This window comes from Bos taurus, chromosome 20 (genome assembly GCF_002263795.3).
Source record: "Bos taurus isolate L1 Dominette 01449 registration number 42190680 breed Hereford chromosome 20, ARS-UCD2.0, whole genome shotgun sequence".
NCBI lineage: Eukaryota > Metazoa > Chordata > Mammalia > Artiodactyla > Bovidae > Bos > Bos taurus.
In genome coordinates, this window is record NC_037347.1 from 58,441,218 (window position 1) to 58,454,722 (window position 13,505).

Here is a 13,505-nt window from a genome sequence, read left to right on the forward strand (position 1 = left end):
TGACTGCAAAGCCCAGGGTGGTCGGACACTGCAGGAAGTGCTGGGGCCCTGAACGAGGTGGGTGGGCACCCAGCACCCTGGAGAGGGGACTGACTCTGGAGACACTGCTGGGCAATTCAGTCCGGAGCTCCCTCTGGTTAGCGATCACATCCAAAAACCTGACAGCTGTCTGAGAGAGACGTCCAGTGGCAGCCGTCTTCGAAGCTGTCCCTTGACATTTGTGCTTCAGACGCGTCAAATCAAACAGAAACGAGATGCTCAGTAAGAAGCATGAGTGGTCAGCCCAGGATAACCCGGAGCCTTTTCTTGCCCCCCCCCTAGAATAACCCCAGCAATAAACTGGTGAGCACGAGCAACACGGTCACGGCAGCCCACATCAAGAAGTTCACGTTCGTCTGCATGGCCTTGTCGCTGACGGTAAGGACAGACCCACCCCCGCCCCCGCCTCTGTGTCTGGTTTTAGAAAAGAGGAAATTGCCATTTTAAAGGGAGAAGTCTTGTATTCCATAATGCAGTGCTGTGCTGGATAAGGTGACAGCCTCTCCTAGATATTTTCATCCCAAAATACAAATGACAGTTAATCAAGGATGGCATCAGGTCTATGCTTCTCCTGGTGGCTCAGACAGTAAAGAATCTGCCTGCAGGCAGGAGACCTGGGTTCGATCCCTGGTTTGGGAAGATCCCCTAGAGAAAGGAAATGGCCATCCACTCCAGTGTCCTTGCCTGGAGAATTCCTTGGACAGAGGGCCTGGCAGGCTACAGTCCATGGGGCCGCAAAGTGTCGGACACGACTAAGCAACTTTCACTGGGTCTAAGAACTTCTGGCATTTCTGTAAGGGGCTTCCTCCTGCTGAAGAAGGCAGGCTTTGCCTTTCTTAATGATATTCTGTCTTACTGAATAATTTCCAGCCCATCTTTAACACCCAGAGTCAACTGTCTCTTTTCCAAATTTAATTGGTATGATTTGTTTCATGGGTAAAAGTTCCTTTCTTTGTATGTTTACACTGCTGTATCCTTCCTATGGAGCCATGATTCACCACACACTTACCAGGCACCTACAGGATCCGAAACCCTGTGCTGTCTTCAAGGATAGAGGTATGAGCAAGAGTGGATAGCGCCTTCTCATTGGCAGGGCCTGTCGGTGGCGCTGCACAGCCTTAAATAAGTAGTACACACCCTTCCTTTATCAACTCACCTGGGCAGTTCAGATGTAGGAGATATGTTCAGAAAACATGAGAAAAAATTTCAAAATGCTCTATAATCCAAAGCACACAGTATATAATTTAAGGTTGTTTGTAACATTTATCAACAGCAGCAAGAAAATAATAATGGCATTCATAAACAACTCCACATCGTAGACTGTGCTCTGTGAGTTTTAAAGATGGAGATGAGAAGAGGATAAGATGAAATAGGGGTCTTTTGAACTCAGTTCCTTGTTTGTTGTGGTGACTACATATTTAAGTCCTGTAGAAATTCTCCTTTTTTACAGCATAATGGAAAAACCATAACAAATAGCTGAGTGTGTGCAGTTCCCATCATAAATGACTGGTACCGAGGACATAAGACAAGAAGAGGTTTGGAGACAAGTGATGACAGGAACATCATGAGCGTTGTCACTGGCCATTATCACAAGAACCACTTAGCTAGATGAGCCCTAAGAGGGGTCCCTTAAAATCAAGTCTGACACACATTTTAAACTTCGCTTGGATTAAAAAAAAAAAACCCATAGTTTAATATTTGATCCTTTGACCCAACACCTGAATAAACTCATCAAGGACAACACGAGGTCTATAGCCCATCACCTAAGCCCTCTGACACTGGGTCATGACTCGGCATCCTTGGCCACTCCATCACCCCAGCCCAGCCCTCCCTCTCAGTCCGTCCCCCATGAAACTGGGAAACTGCAAGGGGATGTCAGAAGCATATTCCAGGCCACCTCCCCGGGGTGGGGAGACCCCTGACAGCACGGCTGCCTGAGTCAGGTAGCCCAGCAACCCTGTTCTCCTGGTTCTCCTGGTTGTATTATTTCTCCCTACAGTGTGCAGATTTTTCCATAGTTCCCTAAAACATTAGCAAAACACTGCACAACCTTGAAACCATTTAAAAGAGGATTTTAGGAAAAACAGAGGTTTCTATTCCCGGAGCAGACCTCAGCTTTTGGAGCCTGTGTTAAGAGACTGGAAGTTGGTTCGGATGCCAGGGTCTGTGACTTGGACACCATCCAGTTCCAAGAGCTGGAAGCTTTGGGCTGTTGCTCACTCTGCGGTCAGGGTCTGGCTCCCCTGTCTCCTCTCACTCCACGTGGACCTCCTCCCTCAGTTACGGTCAAGTCTGATGGAGAACCTTAGCAGACTGAGTTTACGGATATTCCTTCCTTCCTTCAGTTCACAGGCAATACTCTGTACTTCTAAAATAAAAGCAGCAAGTGTATTTTGAAGTGATAACCATGTAAAAGCTAGAAAAATGCTTCAATTTCCCATAGGTGTTATTTAATTTTTAGTATTAGTTATTTAGTTTTAGCTATTTAATTATTCTAATCCTACCATCTGTGCGTGTGTGCTAAGTAGCTTCAGTTGTGTCCAACTCTTTGCAACCCTGACCCTGTGAACTGTACCCTGCCAGGCTCCTCTGTCCATGGGATTTCCCAGGCAAGAATACTGAAGTGGGTTGCCATTTCCTTCTCCAGGGGATCTTCCTGATCCAGGGATCAAACCCGAGTCTCCTGCATTCACAGGCAGATTCTTTACCACTGAGTGACCTGAGAAGCCCAGATTACAGTATAGGGTAAATTTGACTTTTTAAAAGGTCTTCCCAGGAGGCTTGGTAGTAAAGAATCTGCCTGCCAATGGGGTTGCAAAGAGTCGCACATGACTTAGCAACTTAGCAACAACAAATAACTTTTATGTGCACTGGGAAACCAAAAAATTCATGTGACTCACTTTATTGCAATATTCACTTTACGGTGATGGCGCAAAATAGTTCCAAGAGATGTCTATACATGTATTTAATAAAGCTTAAATTTTAAATCATGCTTTTTTGCAATATTCACTTTACTGTGGCAGTAAAAAGTCAAAGTGTGAAAGTGTTGTGTCTGACTCTTTGTGACCCTATGGACTGTAGCCCACCATGCTCCTCTGTCCGTAGAATTTTCCAAGAAAGAATACTGGAGCGGATTGCTGTTTCCTTCCCCAGGGGATCTTCCTGACCCAAGGATTGAACCCAGGTCTCCTGCATTGCAGGCAGATTCTTTACCATCTAAGCCACCAAGAAAGTCTAGACCAAAACCTGCATTATCTCCGAGGTCTGCCTGGATAGCACCAGCTAGAAGCCCGCCTTCCAAGCTCCTTCTCCAGGGCCTTCCTCTGCACTGTGCTGTTCCAGCAAACAGGAACAGATAGCTGGCCCTGAGGCCAGGGCTTGCCGGCACGCCTGAAGCAGTGGTTTCTTCAGCAACACAAACGGTAGTATTATGGTGTGTCTCAGATGGTGCTTCCCAGGTGGTGCCAAAGAATCTGGCTGCTAATGAAGGAGACGCAAAAGGTGAGTGTTCGATCCTTGGGCCAGGAAGATCACCTGGAATAGGAAATGGCAGCCCACTTCAGTATTCTTGCCTGGAAAATCCCATGGGCAGAGGAATCTGGTGGGCTACAGTCCATAGGGTTGCAAAGAGTTGGACACGACTGAGCAAGTGAGCACAGCACAGCAGCAGATACGTTATCTTTATAATGACTCAATCAACTGGTCCTCAATCAGTCGGCTCTGACATCTTGGCTAGAGGCTGGCCTGTGTGCATACTCAGTCATGTCCTACTCTTGATGATCCCGTGGACTGTAGCCCACCAGGGTCCTCTGTCCATAGGACTTTCCAGGCTAGAATACTGGAGTGGGTTGCCCTTTCCTTCTCCAGGGGATCCTCCTAACCTAGCGATCAAACCTGCATCTCCTGCATTGGCAGGCGGATTCTTTACCACTGAGCCACCAGGAATTGCCCTTAAAAGATATATAGAAAAAATATAAGGGTTTTCCCCTAAATTCATTGGTATGCTGTCACTTTAGTGCATACAGCTTTGTATAGCGCTTACCATGTTCATTCTTCACATCTATTATTCCTTGTAGGCCCTGAACTTCCCTAGGCAGGGTCTGTGGGTTAGTCACCTTTTATCCCCAGGGCCTAGCATCCTGCCTGACACAGAAGGGGCACAATAAGCAAAACACAAACACAGGAATCAATTAATACTTACCTGTGTGATCAGGATCAGAAAGGTGCCGATGGCATTCACCCCTCCTGAGCCACAGTCTCCTTATTTATACTGAGGTTATCTTCTTTTTAAAGCTCTTAAGAGGCCTTTTACTTGAGAGTCTATTTTCACCTTTTTAATTTTTAAACTACATAGTATCAGGAAATTAACATTGCAGAGCACTTAGGATAGACACATAGTGCTTATTGCAGTGGGCGATATTCTGTACCAAGTGCGAGCCTTCTGATGGTTCCAGAGCTTTCTACGCATTGCCTAGGATTAGAGCACTTTGCCAAGCGCTGGTCCTTTGGTCATTAGTGACTCTTCTCTCCGGGACTTTGAGAAGAGCTGGCGCCACAGATGTTGCAGACACTCAGTGACCCAGTGATGCTAACTGCTTTTTGAAGGAAAACCTGTACTTTCCAGAGCAGAAACTCATCTTGCAGTCAGAACGGGCCCATTCTTCAGGCCCTGACATGTTCAGTTCAATATCTGTCTTTGCCTGTGAAAAATACTTTTGACAGTTAATAAGAGACCCTGGTGCTGGGAAAGATTGAAGGCAAAAGGAGAAGAGGGCGACAGAGGATGAGATGGTTGGATGGCATCACTGATTCAAGGGACATGAACTTGGCAAACTCTGGAAGATAGTGAGGGACAGGGAGGCCTGGCGTTCTGCAGTCCATGGGGTTGCAAAGTTGAACACAACTTAGCAACAACACGAGACTAATATTTCAGCATGCTACAATGCATGTATATGCTTATACCCGAGTACAGATTTTCAATTTAACTTAGAGTGAATCCCTGACTCCGAAAGTTCATTCTTCCCTCATTTTCTTATCTGAGAGTTTGTCTGAACCACTGGGCTTCAAGACAAGCAGCCCAGAATGCCTTCTGCCCAGTTGGAAGAGGAAGTGGATTTAGGAGAGTGTAAGGTAGGAAAGCAGAAGTTTGTCCCAAGGAGCATCTTGCTTCCCTGCCTTTAGGAAACTTAGAAAATCACTGATTGGCTTCTTTAGACCATTTGATGGGAGTGAGGGTGAAAAGGGAGAGCTTTAGCTGATCTGAAAGATCAACTTCAAATAGTAAGAACCCTCTGATAAAAATTAATCCCCTCATAGCAACAAAGGAGCAGACATGATGCAGACCAGGGTCAGCAGGGTGACCGCAGGCGGACACACTGCTGTTTGGGGTGAAGGAACGCACAGTTCAGAAATATGCTCTCCTTAAGTAAGGTTGAAAGAACAGCTTCAGAAGGCGTGCCGCATGGCGGGAGCAGGTGTGGTGCAGCGGCCACTCAGAGGAGGCCAGCGATCCAAGCTGTGCAGGACAAGGTGGCACCACGAAGAACAAGGCTGTAGCTGGCGCTGGGGTCAGCAGCAGGCAGCCAGGTTGGCCCAGAACCTTCCGGCAGAGCCATGGTCTCCGTCCCTAACGTTACTGGTTATAAAGCCCCATGACACCCAGTGTCCTGAGAGGCTGCGTTTCTCTAGTAGACACTTGTGGTGATTGCAGACAGAGGGTGGTGGCCATGAGCTGGTGAAGGAGGCAGGTGTTCCTTCCTCTTGGGGAGAGGAACTGATAACGCTAAACTTACAGAAACACAGCCCCTTGGAACTGATCACAATTGCCCCCTGAATCCCAGCCTTGGGGACAGAATAGAAACCACTAACCAGGTAGGATATGTCTTTTCAATAGGCTTTTTAGTGCAGAGAAGCACTCCAAAAGGTACCAGACCCCCATATTCCTGGATGTGAGGCCACTGTGGTGAAGTGAATGGATGAGCTTGCTAAATGTACCCAACTCGCCAATTTGGTACCCCAAACGCGTGGTCTTTTTTTTCTAAAGTGTTAGTGGCTCAGTTGTGTCCAATGCGACCACATGGACTGTAGCCCACCACGCTCTTCTGTCCATGGGATTCTCCAGGAAGGAATACTGGAGTTGGGTTGCCATTCCCTTTTTCCCAACCCAGGGTTCGAACCTGGGTCTCTCCCTCATTGCAGGCGGATTCTTTTACCATCTGAGCCACCAGGGAGTGGTTGGTTTTTTTTTTTCCTAAAATTCATAGCAAATCATATTAAGTAGGCAAGTTTTAGCAGCTTTAGATGATTTTAGCTGACCAGTTTCCATTTTTACTTCACAATGCCAGTTTTTAAACATCTGCTGTTTTCTTATGCTCTCTGCCGCTCTAGTGTGGGGGAGCCGTTGCCAAGAGAGGGGGCCCTTCTGTCTTAAGAGAGGTGGGGAAGAATCCCTGCAAAGCACAGGCTTGGCTGCTGCTGAACCTCCCTAACCCCCTTCATAGAAAATGGGAATGGCGTCCACCCAGAGGGATGTTGGCAGGAAGAGCCACCAAAGCACTTGCGTGCGGTGAACGACCTGACGGTCACACCCAGCACCCCTGGATGTTGAACCCAGAGAGGCCAGAGGGGAAGAGCTAGGAGCAGAGGAAAGGGAGAGACAGAGTCAGAGCAACGGAGAGTGAGGTCAGCAGGGAAGGGGAGGGACCGCAAAGCCCGGGAGGGAAAGGGGCGCTGGAGCGTCAGAGGAGATGGAGCAGAGTGGCGGAGGTGAGTTTGGCAGACAGCAGGGAGGATGGGAAGGCCCCAGAGACCCCCCAGTGCCACCACACCCCCCACCCCGGGCCTTGCCAGTCCTTCCAATAGCAATTGGTGTAAACCGTGTGCGTGCTAAGTCGCTTCACTCATGTCCAGCTCTTGGTGACCCCATGGACTGTAGCCTGAGAGGCTCCTCTATCCGTGGGACTCTCTAGGCAAGAATACTGGAGTGGGTTGCCCTGCCCTCCTCCAGGGCAATCTTCCCAACCCAGAGATCGAACCCAAGTCTCTTACATCTCCTGCATTGGTAGGCAAGTTCTTTACCACAGCCTGGGAAGCCTGCTGTGAACTTTAGAAGAGTTTAAAAGAGGCAGGTTCTTAAGAAATGAGTAATTGCAACAAGTTGTCAATGGGCTAAATAGACTATCCACAGGTTGATGTGGGTGAACTCAGCTGTTTCAGGAAGGCGGGTATGAAGGGGTTCTCTCGATAGGCTGCTGCAGGGTGGGCTTCGTGGCCCCAGATTCAGATTCTGCTGAGGTTATGGGGCCGTGCCAAGGCCTCCAGGCTGCACCCCACTGGCCTCCCCCAGCTCCAACAAATGGAGGCTGTTTGATGGCGGTGGTGGTGGTAGTGGTGGGGTGGGGAGTGTGTGTGTGCGTGTGTGTGGCTGTCACTTAGGGCAGAGAGAGAAGGCAGCCTTGCTATCCAACCATGTGGTTGCTGCTGTTGTTCAGTCGCTCAGTCATGTCTGACTCTTTGCAACCCCATGGACGGCAGCACACCAGGCCTCCCTGTCCTTCACCATCTCCCGGAGTTTACTCAAACTCATGTGCATTGAGTCGGCGAAGCCATCCGACATCTCATCCTCTGCCGCTCCCTTCTCCTGCTTTCAATATTTCCCAGTATCAGGGTCTTTTCCAGTGAGTCGGCTCTTCGCATCCAGTGGCCAAAGTATTGGAGCTTCAGCTTCAGCATCCAACCAGAGCATCTCACAGTAGGATGCAGGAGTATCTCAGGCCAGTGGCTGTTACTACTTAAGGATCTGGTTATTTTTTAAAAGAGATTTAAAATAGGTTTTTACCCTGGATCCACCCTGAGCCTTGCTTTTTGACGTCAATGGGTGGTAAAAAGGGAAAGTATGACTCTGTACACAATCCCAAGTGTTCTATTCTGATGGTTATGGGTTGAATTGTGTCCACCCCAAAGTTCTGTATTGAAGGTCTAGCCCCAGCACCTTGGAATGAGACCTTATTTGGAAATAGGGTTCAGGTGAGGTCCTGGTGGGTGGGTCAGGTGGACCCCTGTTCCATCTGACTGCTGTTCTTGCAGGGGTGGGATATGGATACACAGACACAAGGAGGGTGCTGCCTGGAGACCAGAGTGATGCTGGATGCTGCTGAAAGCTGGGAGGCCTGGAGCAGACCCTTCCCTGGGCCTTCAGAGGGAGTGTGACCCTGCTGACACCTTGACTTTGGTGTCACTCCCGGACTGAGAGATGATAACGTGTTGTTAGGCTGCCCAGTTTGCAGTGCTTTGTTACAGCAGCTCTAGCAAACTCTGAAAGAGAGGCACCCTCTTGTCATTTAAGGCCACATGGATTGATTGACCAGACCTAACTAGTCAACTAGGGGCTTCCCTGGTGGCTCAGTGGTAAGGAGTCCACCTGCCAATGCAAGAGGTATGGGTTTCATCCCTGGATTGGGAAGATCCCCTAGAGAAGGAAACGGCAGCCTGCTCCAGTATTCTTGCCTGGAGGAGCCTGAGGAGCCTGACAGGCTACAGCCCATGGGGTCCCAAGAATCGGACACAATTTAGTGACTAAACAACAACAAACTATCCAACTCATTTGCTTTCTTTTGAAATGCCCCACTTACTATTTCCATAAGACTTAGGTATTCTTGTGTTTCCAGCTTCTTGAGGTAAGGATCTGAGTGTAGGAATTGCTTAGAAATATTCTTCTTGCACATTAGCACTGTCCCAAGCTCCAGCAGTAAAGAGTCTGCCTGCAATGTGGGAGACCCGGGTTCGATCCCTGGGCGGGGAAGATCCCCTGGAGAAGGAAATGGCAACCCACTCCAGTACTCTTGCCTGGGAAATCCCATGGACTGAGTAGCTTGGTGAGCTGCAGTCCACGGGGTCGTGCAGAGTCAGACACGACTGAGTGACTAACACACTTGTCAAGATTTATGTGTTTAGTTACATCCTTGCAGATGGGGCTTTTGGGAGGGTGTGGTTGGCATCGTAGTATCCAGTAGAAGTACCAGTGTTCAAGTCGGGTCCCTTTGCTTTTTGGGTTTATTCTGCTTACCATTAGTTGAACAATCCAGTGCTATCTCACCCACGCCCTGCAGACCCAGCATCACTAACCCTGAAAAGTTGAAACACGTTCACAATTTTCAGGGAAGAAATTAAGTTTCTAGTATTTTATCCAGTTGTGTTTATCCATTCCCGTCCCCCACCCCAAATTGTCTCACGATCTTGATCCCTTCTGCTGCTTCCTGCGTAAACAGTAGTATCTGATTTGGCACAAAATTGTAAAATTACTTAGTTTCAGTTTCACCTATCAGTAGACACCTGGGTTCTGCAAAGAACAGGTGCAGGGCGGCCACCTGCAAGGGCTTGGGAACCAGGGGGAAGACGCGTGCATTCTCCTCCGGCTTCTGCAGGTGCTGCCTGCCAGACCCCAGCCTCATATCGAGGATGTGGTTCCCAGGCTCCACTCCGAGGCTCTCCCGGTGCAAAAGCAGATTTATTAGAGAAAGACAGCAGTCAGGAATCATTCCACCCAGTAGCCGAATAACCCAGTGGGGATCAACTCATAGACTTCCAGGAATTGTATTTTATGTCTGTCTGTGGCTTTTTAAAAAAACGTTGTTATTCATCTCAGCTTAAAGACTGAGATGCCTGCACTTCCCAGGTGGCGCTAGTAGTAAAGAACCTGCCTGCCAAAGCAGGAGACATAAGAGACATGGGTTCAATTCCTGGGTCAAGAAGATGCCCCAGAGGAGGACACAGCAACCCACTCCAGTATTTTTGCCTGGAGAATCGCATGGACAGAGGAACCTGGTGGGCTACAGTCCATAGGGTCGCACAGAGTCAGACAGGACTGAAACGACTTAGCATGGATACATGCACGCACAGTTTAAAGATAACAGAAATAGGGGAGCATTTTTCTTCTTATCTGATGGGCCTGTTATAGCATATAGGGCCCAGACATTGGCTTGGTCAGGTTGCATGGTCCAGACCCTTGTGGACAAAACGGGGCCATGGTGTTGGTGGCTGAATGGCTTTCCGATTTCAGCATCTGCTCTCACTCCCTGGTGCTTTGGGCCATGAACAGGAGCACCTTCCTGGTGGCCTGGAACTCTGATGTCCGGTAGATCCATGCTGACAAGGACATGCGGGGAGTCAGCAGAGCCAATGTAAAATATCTTAAACACTTTTTTTTTTTGTAAACTATCTCAAGAAACACTGAATAGACTTATTGAAATGAGCACATGAGGACAGAAAACGCTGATTGGTATGCTCAGTTGGTCATTTTGTGTTGAGGGAAGATAGAGACCACTGGACCCAGAAATAAGAGAAAACAATCAGGTATCATCCTGGTTACACAAAAGTGTTTCCCAACAGCATGGCTGTTGTTCATGCAGTCGTGTCCGACTCTGCAATCCCATGGACCATAGCACGCCAGGTTTCCCCGTCCTCACCATCTCCCGGAGTTTGGTCAAAGGAACGAATCACACACTAGTACTTCTATCGGATGCTGTGATACCAACACCCTCCCACCCTCACCCCTCGCCACCCAAAAGCCCCATCCGAAAAGACATAATTAAGCGCATAAATTTGGGAACAGTGCTGACCTGCACAAACAATATTTCTAAGCAAACCTTGGATTCAAGTTCTCACCTGGAGAAGCTGGAAATATACAAGAACAGAAATGTCTTAAGAAAACAGTCAGTGGAGCACTTAACACCCGCTGTACCTCGCCCAGCACTTAGGTGTCTCTTGTATCTGCAGGCAGACTGAAAGAGTGAATGGAGAAGTACAGTTGCCTTTAGCTAACTGATCCATGGCCTTTGCTGAACGTGTTCTTTTATTTTATCTTAAATAAAATTTTAGCTTAAAGGGTTTCGCACAATTTCCAGCTCTGGGTGGGAGTGCCCGCTTGTTCAGGCAGTGAAGGAAACACGATTAAGTTGCTTCAGGAGATTATTCTGGGAGTCCTTTTGCACTCCTTCTGAGCCCAGGGTGAACCTCAAAGAACCGTAGTGTGATGCTGAGAAAAAACACGTGTGGCAGATAATAGTGCCTAGGAAAGCTGCGCATCGCTAATCAGAAACCAGACAGTTCTCAAAGGCCCGCCTTTAATCCTCCCGCAGACACGGCTCTTAACCCATGTGGCTTGAGGAATGAATTGGCCCTTACCAAAGCAAACAGAAAACAAGAAGGTTTGGAGAGCTGGCCCCTCTCTGAACCGGAGATGGGTTCAAAGGCAGGGCTGTGAGTTGTGCCAAGTGGCCCTGGGCTCTTGTGACACTTGACTGCCCTCTTTGTGGATTTTGATTTAAAACGGGTGGGTTGGGGAGGGGGCAGAGAGCCAAGGGGGAGGGGTTAGCTTAGGCTTGAATTCGTGGCCACGTGGCTCAGTGCTCATGAGTGTGGGTCTAGGGGCCCCCCGGGCCTGGGTTCAAACCCTGACCCCACCACTCACCCATTGGGAGGTCACTGAATACTGAAAGCCTTGACTTCCCCAGCTGCCATGCAGACATGGTAAGAATACCCACCTTCTGAGACTTTTCAAAGGAGTAATAGCTTAGCATCACACCTGGCACGCTGGAAGCAGAGAACGTCAGCTCCCTGCTCCATGGTCCCCAGACACGCTGGCTCCCGTGAAACGGAAGGATGGCTGTGTGTAAATAAACAGCTACTGGTATAGTCGATGCCAGTGAATCATTTTGTGAATTCTTCTAGTGATACCTATCATACCCTTCCAAATTTCTGTGGGATGTGTTTTTTTCTTTTCTTTTCTGTGTTTAAAATAAATTCAACCTCTTGACAGATTTATACAGTCCTTCTCTAGACAGACTTCACCCACACACGGGACACATATTGCGTGTTTTTCTCCCTGAGAACCTGTTCACAGTCTCCACTGCCAGGTGTCGACAGTGCTCATCCCAACCTTTGGTTGTCTTGCTAATTCAGAAATGTCCGTTACCCACGGGGCTTCCCAGGTGGCTCAGCGGTGAAGAATCTACCTGCTAATGCAAGAGACACGAGAGATGCAGCTTCGGTCCTTAGGTTGAGAAGATCCCCTGGAGGAGGAAATGGCAACCCACTCCAGTATTCTTGCCCGGAGAATCCCATGGATGGAGGAGCCTGGCAGGCTACAGTCTGTAGGGTCACAAAGACAGCTGAGCGACTGAGCACACACTCATGCCGTTACCCACAAGCTTCGGTGAGCTCTGAAAGAGAGAAATTGATGTATGTCATCCTTTGGCTTAGATCTGGTAAATCTGTACACACCAGCCAAATGTTAGAAATGCCAGTAAGGAAAGAGTTTTTGAGCACTCATGGATGCATTGCCAAACTTGTCTAAAGCCTGGGCGACGGAAGACTTCCAGTGGGTTGGGTGACACTTGGAGCGGTGGTCCCCAACATCTTTGGCACTAGGGACCAGTTTCATGGAAGGCGGTTTTCCCACAGACTGGTGTGGGGTGGGTTGGGATGGTTTCAGGATGATTCGAGCCCTTTACATGTTTCGTGCACTTTATTTCTGTTATTATTACATCAGCTCCACTTTAGATCATCAGGCATTAGATCCCGGAGGTTGGGGAGCCCTGGCTTAGAGTTTTTCTATTTACAACACAGCTCCCCAGAGACAGAGCACGTGCGTGTTTATTCATGCAGTCATTTAAAGCAAATGCTTGAGCCGCTGCTCCACACCAGGCTCCATGGCTACCCCAGTGAAACAAACACACACTGTCTATTTTATTAGAGGGGTTTATAATCTCTGGGAGAAGACAGGCAATTGACACATTCGGTGGTGTTGGATAGTGTGTTAGTTTCCTGTGGCTCCTGTAACAAATGACCACAAACCTGATGGCTTAAAACAACAGAAATTTATTCCCTCCTAGTTCTGGAGGCCGGAAGTCGAAATTCAGTTCACTGGGCTGAATTTGAGGCGCTAGCGGGGCAGACTTCCTCCAATGGGTTTAGAAAAGAATCCAGGCCTTGCCCTTGCAGCTCCTGGTGGCGGCTGGCATTCCTTGGCCAAGTCACTCTCATCTCTGGTCTTCTTATCATCTCCTCCTCTACGTGCCCCTCTTTCTATCATCAGGACACTTGTGACAGTATTTAGGACCTGCCCAGGCACTCTTAGCTCCATAATTTCATCATCTCTGTTACCATATACAGTAATGAACCCTTGTGCTGGGGATGAGGGTGGGAGCATCTCTTTGAGGGCCCATTCCGCAGCCTTCTGGGCTTCCCTGGTGGCTCAGTGGTAAAGAATCTGCTGGCAGTGCAGGAGACATAAGAGACGTGGGTTGGATTCCTGGGTCAGGAAGATCCCCTGGAGGAGGGCACGGCAAACCCACTCCAGAATTCTTGCCTGGAGAATCCCATGGACAGAGAGGCCTGGTGGGCTACAGTCCACCAGGGTTGCAAAGAGTCAAATGCAACTGAAGTGACTGAGCACGCTTGCATGTACG

The 13,505-nt window shown here is 48.7% G+C and overlaps 1 protein-coding gene across 3 annotated transcripts in view; it reads left to right on the forward strand.

The window, feature by feature from the left end:
- Positions 1-13,505, forward strand: part of ANKH (ANKH inorganic pyrophosphate transport regulator) — a 169,973-nt gene that overhangs the window by 133,691 nt on the left and 22,777 nt on the right. For all 3 annotated transcript variants that reach the window (NM_001109793.1, XM_059878696.1, XM_059878697.1), the window contains 1 exon segment: positions 322-417. In NM_001109793.1, coding sequence (NP_001103263.1) covers positions 322-417 — 96 coding nt within the window.